The following is a 9,313-nucleotide window of genomic DNA, read 5'->3' as shown; positions in this document are numbered from 1 at the left end:
GGGACTCTTTCAACTGCAATTACTTCTACATTGAAGTGCATAGTAATCTTACAGCCGCCAACTGTTGATAATGGATTGCTATGGTGTCAGCCATGGAATCATACACTGAATGCTCTCTCTCCAGTTAGGTGTGGCGTTATTTGGAGTTAGGACCACCCCAAGTCCAGAAAGATATGACGAGCGTTGGTTGTTAAGGGTCTCTCTCCATGTCTTTACATATTTTCGGTCTTTGCAGACTACTAGTTGAGGGGGCCTCACCCCAAATGGCCTATGTTTTGCAGAGGGTAGGCCAAATGCCCCTACACCATAAATGAAAAGAAACAGCTGTTAGGGTAGCCCCCCCATACCCATTGGAAGAGAAAAAATTTCCCTTGTCCCTGTGTCTTTGGAGCAGTGCCCCTCCTCTCCCCCACTCTCAAAAAGTAATCGATGTGTGCCTTTCTTTCCATATTCTTCTTGTGACCACCTCCTTAAAACGACAATTTTGTTATTGGTGTTTCATTCCACCTGCTTCAGAATTTCCAAGAGAAAAAAGATGGAAGGGAAAGTCAAGACAACTTTATTTTGTTTTCTTCTCTATTTAAAATGATATTTGTAAATAAAATATTATTTATAAGGTTATTATAAGAATATACATTAATTATTAACATAATCAAACAAAGGAACCGGATTAAAAGCAACGCGAATCTTAGGGCATGTTTGGTTTGTTTTCAAGGTTGTTATATAAATATGCATTAATTTTGGGCATAATCAAACACAGGAACAGGATTTAAAGTTTCGAGAAACTTAATGGCATATTTGGTCTGATCTCAAAAGATAAATTTTTGAAAACAAAAACATACAGGCGCCCTATGGATCTGTATAAAAGGTAAAAAATGTTAAATATGCTTTTTGCACTTTTAAAGCTTTATTAAAAGTAGTTTTTAAGTTTTTAAAATGTGTTTGATAAATTTTGGATTAAAGAGAATTTATTTTGATAAAATGATGCTTTTTTATGTAAATTGAGATTTAAAAAAAAATATATATATTTTAAGAACAAATCGAAAACATGAAAAAGATGTTGAAAAAAAAAAAAGAAGCTATATCTAGGTGAATTGACTTTTTAGATTTTTAAAATTTTATTAAATATTTATTTATTTTTCAATAACACATTTTAGGTTAAACATGGTTCCTAAAATTATTGTCGACTCGTATATGTTTATAATAGAGTTACGAGACCATTGATTTTGGTCGAATCCAAGGTGAGAAGTAGTCTTTTATCAATTATGTTTTTTTAAATATCAAAATCTATGCTTATTTTTTAAGACACAACTTCCAAATGTAAAATTGAACATAAAAAAGTAATTATTTCTAATTTTATTTATTTTAGCATTAAAAGAAGCATTTTATCTAGATATTTGGATGAGAAATCTTGGTGTTTGAGTTTTTTTTGCCCGGGTTACTTTTATAATTAAAATGTAATTTAAAAAAAAAAAAAAACCCTATACACATATGTGGACAACTCTTGTATGTTTCGTTGCAGTGTATTAAAGAAATCCCATAATGCACGGCCTTCTAAAATTCAAAAACTGCCGTCCCCATGTCAGGCTTGGGATCCATGGACTGTTCTGTACTCGACAACACTAGCGCTTGGCATATGATATTATGATAATAGTAGCAATATAAAATGTGGGTTTTGATTTGTCGCCTCCTTTAGAGTTTCTTAGACCCGTATAGGAATGGCAATGGGACGGGTCATTTCGGGTACCCGTCCCGCCCCGCCCCGTCCCTAATGGGGCGGGATATTATTTTTCTAAATGGGTATGGGACGGATTTGGGATTTTTTTTAAACCCGGGGCGGGTTCGGGTATTGCTCTGCCCCGCCCCGATTATATATAAAATTAAAATTATATATATAATAAAATAGTGTTGGCATAAGCTTCTGGCGACGACGATCTCACTCTTCATGAATCGTTGGCATAAGCTTCCTCTCGCCAGCAGAAGTCCCAGAACTGCAGATTCAAACCCCCAACAATGAAAAAACATTCACTTACACAGTCACACAACAGATACATTTATATTAAGACCACAGAGGCTAGAATCAAACCTGGTAAGGAACTCAGAGATGGGGTGAGAAGACAAGATTGGAGAGCGATCTCCATTAGCAATACGCTGAATATCTGGGGCCCACAAATAATAAAATTTGAGAACCTATCTTGCAAGGAAGGTAAGCTTAACTTGTCAAAAGAGTTTTTGATTTGACATTAAAAATAAACGGGGCGGGTATGGGAATGTAGCATACCTGCCCGCACCGCCCCGCCCCGTTTAATTTTTTAAATGGGACGGGGATGGGAATTGCTTTAAATAAACGGGACGTGGTTGGGAGGGGGGCGCCCCGTTGCCATCCTTAGACCCGTATGCTTGCTTGGTTGGTAACTCGGTGACCAACTAACGATAGGAAATAGAAATAAAAATGGGAAGAACGTTGAATCATGAAATCATTAACGTTCCATTTCCGTAATTATTTTATAATTTTATTTTTAAAAAGATGGAAATTAAATTTGAAAAAATGTTTAAATATTGTTTTTCTAATTTTATTTTATTTTTAAATTAGGTTAAAAATTAAAATTTTCACTCAAAGCTGCTTCTCTTCCAATAAATTTTTGTAATACAAAAACTAGGCAACCCTTTACCCTTGTCATGAATTTGAATCCGAGGACTCTCAGGGTATATTTACCTAATCGTCCCTTGTTGGTGGAACCTGAAAAGTTGACTCACTAGTACATGTCCTGTCTAATGATTTCTGACACCGCACTAGATTACTAAAATGTCCCTGCTTCTTTTTTTCTATATAACGTTACACTTTCCTTTTGAATTACTAAAAAGTCCCTACCACCCCACTTTGCAGATGAGAAAAGCTGCTCTTTGCGTTTTTTTTTTCCTTTTTAAATACTTTTTATACATTGAAAATGTACGGAATTTAAATTCAACTCCAACTACATTACTGTATATATATTAATATAAAATCAATCAAAGTTCTAAAATTGCAAAGGAGGGCAATTTGGTCATAAAATTCAAAACTTCGTATTCGCCACCTTGAAAACAACCCACGGAGCAAAGCTCGAACCCCGTCGTCGTCTTCTTCTTCTTCGTCTCAACTGTCTACTGTTTATTTTGCCGAGAGATATGTTCGCAGCCTAAGCAAAGCTGAAGAATCAGTGGCATTATCCAAAATGTTGTTGTTCAGAGCTGAACTTGGGCTTGCTTCTTTTCTTATCTTCTTCACTTGTCTTTCTTCTTCTCTCAACTCTGATGGCCTCTCCCTTCTCGCATTGAAAGCGGCCATTGTCAGCGATCCAACTGGAGTCCTTGACACATGGTCCGAGTCTGACTTGGTTCCGTGTCACTGGGGTGGGATCTCCTGCACTCACGGCCGAGTCACCGGGGTTTTTCTTCCCAACAGAAGCTTCACCGGCTACATTCCGTCTGAGCTCGGAGCTCTGGTCAATCTTCGCCAGCTTAGTCTGGCTAATAACAACTTCTCTAAACCCATTCCTTCTCGGCTCTTCAATGCCACCACTCTTCTCTCTCTAGACCTCTCTCACAACTCTCTCTCTGGTCCACTCCCGACCCAAGTCAAAGCCCTCAAATACCTAGTGCACTTGGATCTTTCTTCGAATCTCCTCAATGGGTCACTCCCTGAAGAGCTAGCCGAGCTGGAGAACCTCGCCGGAAGTTTGAATCTGTCACACAACCGGTTTTCCGGCGAGGTGCCCGCTTCGTATGGGAAGATTCCTTTGATGGTCAGCTTGGATCTCCGGCACAACAACCTCACTGGAAAGATTCCACAGATCGGGTCTCTTTTGAATCAGGGTCCCACAGCTTTCTCTGGAAACCCGAGTCTCTGCGGCTTTCCTCTGCAAACTCCATGCCCAGAGGCTTCAAACCCCAAAATCTTTGTAAACCCAGAAAACCCCAGAAAACCTAACCCTAGTTTTCCAAATGGCGCCGCCGATGAAGGCGAAGAAAGACAAAAAATAGGAGGCGGGTCGGTGGCCGTACCGCTAATTTCGGGCATTTCGGTCGTGGTTGGTGTGGTATCGGTATCGGTGTGGCTGTTCCGGAAAAAACGGAGCTCAGGTGAGGGTAAAATAGGAAGAGAAAAATTGGCGAAGGAGGTGGAAGATGAAGGGCAAAAAGGTAAATTCGTGGTGGTCGATGAGGGGTTTGGATTGGAATTAGAAGATTTGTTGAGGGCATCAGCGTACGTGGTGGGAAAAAGCAGGAGTGGGATAGTGTACAGGGTGGTGGCCGGGAGGGTATCAGGTGCATCGCCCACAGTTGTTGCTGTGAGGCGCCTCAGCGAAGGCGACGGCACGTGGCGCCTCAAGGACTTTGAATCCGAAGTGGAGGCCATTGCAAGGGTCCACCACCAAAACATCGTACGATTGAGAGCTTATTACTACGCAAACGATGAGAAACTACTAGTCTCTGATTTCATCCGCAACGGTAGCCTACATACCGCGCTGCACGGTAACATTTCCATCACTCCATTCATTTCTTAAATATATATTCAGTTATTATTGTTATACTTATACCATATGAAATTTGAATGTAACCCATTTATTTTGAATAATGGCGGGATTCCATGGGTCCCACTCAACACGGGCCTTCCAACTCTTAAACTACTGCACCTAATTTTTACTTTTGAATTTTTAGTAATTAATTGTTTATTATGCCATGTGAATACGATATTCTTAAACCCCTTAGCTCGTGATTTTAGGTAACGTTTCTAATATTTTTAGTATTTAATATTTTCTATTTTTAAAATGTGAGAAGAATTAACAACCACGACATAAGGTCGGATGATGGTACTTATGTTATCGATGCCTAGTTTATTTGAAGGATTTGATGATATGATGGAAAATAAAAGTAAAAAATGGAAACAAATAAAATAAAAAGCAAATTTGAATTAGGGTCATGGAAGGTACCTTTTTTATGCTACCTAAAACGCCCACCAATCAAGTGGTGTCACATCTCGTGTCTCATCCCTCTCTTCGAACCATAGAATTTTCCTTTGAATTATGCACTTTTAGTTTATATGCAACTACAATAAATCGTAATTTTTGGACTTGCAGGTTACAAAATTTGTAAATGTTTGTGAGATTGAATTAAGTTGCCTGCAAGTTTTTCAGAGACTATAGGTGTATGACTTGGTTGTTACTGCTCTTGTTTGTCTCATCTTTATTGACTGAGTACCATTGAATGAGTTCTGATTTTTGTTGCATTTTCCTTTTTTGGTTTTCTATGCCCCAAGAAAGTATTTTGATGGTGACCGAACTAGCTCAGGTGAATTGAGCTCGAGATGTCTATCATGTACTGAATCATGTGAGCGGTCCAAAAACAACCTCCAATGATATAAGCTTAAGTACCTTGATACAGTACCATTGACTCCAGTCATTCACATTATCTGTTTTACTGAGATCTTTTTTGAGTGTTAGGATGGAATCCAAGATCTCCACTCATTCTTATGTGTAAGGTGGGACAGAGCATGATTGGCATTTTATTTTGCTAGAAAAAGAACCCAAAAGGTTGGTAATGCAAACATGATGATGAGTTATCATAAGCTTTCTTTACCCTTAAACCACCTTTTCTTTGAGCATCCCTCAGGGGCTTGATTAGAGCTCGACTCTAAGAATTAGGTTAGTTAGGCATCCTGCTTGGGTATAGTTAGGTTTGTTGTCGTAGCATTTGAATTATTCATTTTACTTAACTTACAATCTAATTTTAGGGTTTCATGAAATGGTTGCATTTACTTTGATGGCATCATACCCTTCTTGACCATTTATTCATCATCTGATAGCTATTATACTCACGTGTTTTTCTTTGATTTTCTCTTGCATGGGATGAGAATCAACATACCGGAAAAGTTAATTTCAATAGATGGTGACAATGTCTGTTTTTGCCATTTTCTGCCTTTTGTCATTGATCCTTCTTTTCTATTTCTGCTTTATGGTGATACCCTGATATTAAATGCTGCACATGTTTTTCATCTTTGTGGTCTCCTTGCCTCAAGCCTTACACTGTGATTTCTCCTCTTTCTCAGTAATAGCTCTGTTCTGATTTCACCCTGAGAAATGGTTATATATCTATCCTTCCACTATTTCTTTGAAGAACACATTAATACCTGCTTTATGCTGAATTTTCTACTTCTGATTGAACATCTGATTTAAGTAAATGGGCCCTGTTCACACCATCCATGGATTTTCAGTCGCAATCAAGCTTGTTTTGTTTTATTGTTTGCCTCACAAATACAAAATTTACATAAATCCCATTATGCTTAACTTTATTTATGTCTTCCCCCCCACAATATTATGATGCCTTGGGCTATGTTTGGTTCCCGCAAAAGTTGAGGAAAAATGCAAGGGAAAGAAAATATAGAGGAAAAGTAGAAGGAAAGAAGAAGTAAAGAAAAACAAATAGGTTTAACCTTAATAAATTATTTTTATATGTTTCTTCAAACTCATTTCACTTATTTCTCTCCATTATGTAAAAATCAAATAATTTTAAAATATATAAATTTTTGAGGAATTTTATTTGGTTTTCTTTTGTATTTTTCATTATGAATTTTCCTTAACAAACATAGCCAAAATGTGTTTGCTGCACAGTAACATAGCCCCCACTCCCTCCTTTTCTTAATATATGCTGTCATTCTATTTATTTTGAATAATGGTGGGGACTCGGTGGGTCCTACTTAACTGGCCAGTACAATTTAAAACCGCTGCACATAATTTTTACTTTTGAATTTTTAGCAAATATTAATTGTTTGTATTCTTCATTTATTTTTTATGGAATTAATAGTTCTATATTTTTAAACCAGAAGAGTTTTGTTGTTTATTATGTTATATGAATTAAGTTTTTGACCCAAAAAAGAAAAAAATTAAGTTATGTAGCTTCGTGAAAAAAATCATAAATAGCAATCATATAACAAGGATTAATAATAATAACAGTAAGATTGGATGATGGTAGTTATGGTATTGATGCCTAGTCTATTTGAAGGATTTGATGATATTGTGGAAAATAAAAATAAATAAAATAAATGCATGATTTGAATTATGCAATTTTAGTTTATGGTGATGGTGAATAGAGCATATGTTTTCAACTTTTAGATTACAAATCTCGGAAATGTTTGTGCAGCTGAATTAATTTGCCTGCAATTTTTTCAGATATTTGCAGTCTATGACTCGGTTATTATTGTTCTGGTTTTTCTTGTCTTTATTGACACAGTACCATTGAATGAGTTCTGATCTTTGTGGCATTTTCCCTTTGTTCTTCTATGCCCCAAGAAAGCATCTTGATGGTGACCAAACAAGCTCAAGCACATCAGGCTTGGGATACGTGTCATGGACTGAATCATGTGGGTGGCTCAAAAACAACCTCAAATGATAAGCTTAAGTACTTTGACACCGTGCCATCAACACCACTCATATACATTATCCATTTTTCTATGATCTATTTTAAACGTTAGGTTAGAATCCGAGATTTCCAAGATGATTGTCATAATGTCATCAGACACCTTCATTTTGTCTTCTGAATAAATCACTAGCTCCACTCATTCTCATGTGTGAGGTGGGACCAAACATGATTGGCTTTTTCTTTTTCTAGAAAAAGAACCCAAAAGGTTAGTAATGCAGATGTGATAATGAGTTATCATAAGCTTTTTTTACTCCTAAACCACCGGTTTTTTTCAAATCCCTCATGTGCTTGATTAGGGCTTGACTCATAAAATTAAAAGGCCAAAATAGTGACATCTGATTCAGGTGTAAACAGGCATCGTGCTTGGGTTTTGATAGGTCTGATTTACTTAACATATGATCAACAATTTTTTAGGATTTCATGAAATGGCTTCATTTTCTTTGATTTTCTTTTGCATGGGATGATACCAAAAAAGTTCATTTCAATAGATGGTGACAATGTCGGTTTTGCCATTTTCTTCTGCCTTTTGTGATTGATCCTTCTTGTCTATTTCTGCTTTATGGTGATACCCTGATATCAAATGTGGTACATGTTTTCATTTTGTTGTCGTCTTCTGAACAACTTGCTGCAAACCTTACAGAGTTCTTTGTCTTCATTCTCTCAGTAACAACTCAATTCTGATTTCACTCAGAAACTTTTTTTTTTCTATCTTTCCATTATTTTCATTAGAGAACGAATTAATTCCAGCTTCATACTGAACGTTAGACCTCTGCCGATCTACCTGATTTTATTAAATGGGCCATACTGTGAACATCATCCATGGTTTTTCACTAGCAATCAAGTTTGTCCCATTGAGGTCTACGAGTGGGACAGGACATTGTTCTGGTTTTATCAAGGTTTTATGCATGTTTGTTCCCCTGTTTGCCCACAGAAATATGAAATTTGCATAAATCCCATTATATTAAACTGCATTTTTCCATCACTAATGAGTCATTTTCTCTGTTATGGTGCTTAAATGTTGTTGCAGGTGGGCCTTCCAATACATTGCCACCCTTGTCATGGGCAGCAAGGTTGAAGATTGCTCAAGGCGCTGCAAGGGGTCTAATGCACATCCATGAATGCAGCCCTCGGAAATACGTCCATGGGAACATAAAATCATCCAAAATCCTTCTTGACGATCATCTTCAACCTTACGTCTCTGGTTTTGGGCTCACCCGACTAGTCTCAGGAGCCTCCTCCAAGAAGCAGAACTCACACCAAGTCAGCACCAACTCTGTACTGGGCTCTAAAGCTTCAGCCAACTCTATCGCCTACTTAGCACCCGAGGCTCGTGTCTCCGGCACCAGGTTCACCCAGAAATGTGATGTCTACTCCTTTGGCATCGTCCTTATGGAGGTTCTAACTGCTCGGCTACCAGACGCCGGACCTGAGAACGATGGTAAAGGATTGGAAAGCCTTGTGAGGAAGGTTTTTCGGGATGAACGGCCATTGTCTGAGATCATAGACCCAGCACTGTTGCATGAGGTATATGCCAAGAAACAAGTTTTATCTGCATTCCATGTTGCTCTCAACTGCACAGAGCTGGACCCGGAGCTGCGGCCGAGGATGAGAACGGTTTCTGAGAGCCTTGACCGCATCAAATCACAATGAAAAAGAAAAAAAAAGAGAGAAAATCATGTAAATTGTCTGTGTTTTTTGGTGAATCCAATGTTGAAGCTGGATTCTTTGTTTTGTTAGTGATTCTCTGAATATTTTGAGAGGTGTTTGGATGTATGTTTTGATGATGCATGTATTGAAAGGAAATCACATCTCGATTTCCCATCAATTTCAGTTGTGTTTAGATGTTTTCTCTCGTCAA

At 37.7% G+C, this 9,313-nt stretch overlaps 1 protein-coding gene across 1 annotated transcript; it reads left to right on the top strand.

Annotated features, from left to right (window-relative positions):
* Positions 1 to 2,931: 2,931 nt before the first annotated feature.
* LOC100262317 (receptor protein kinase-like protein ZAR1) lies at positions 2,932 to 9,313 on the top strand. The gene is made up of 2 exons (XM_002277255.5): positions 2,932 to 4,512; positions 8,483 to 9,313. Exons 1-2 carry the CDS (start codon positions 3,213 to 3,215, stop codon positions 9,103 to 9,105), a joined length of 1,923 nt encoding a protein of 640 aa, XP_002277291.2. The 5' UTR covers positions 2,932 to 3,212; the 3' UTR covers positions 9,106 to 9,313.

Source organism: Vitis vinifera, chromosome 8, assembly GCF_030704535.1.
Source record: "Vitis vinifera cultivar Pinot Noir 40024 chromosome 8, ASM3070453v1".
NCBI classification, from domain to species: Eukaryota; Viridiplantae; Streptophyta; class Magnoliopsida; order Vitales; family Vitaceae; genus Vitis; species Vitis vinifera.
The sequence above is the reverse complement of the archived record's forward strand: the minus strand, read 5'-3'. Positions and strand labels throughout refer to the sequence as shown.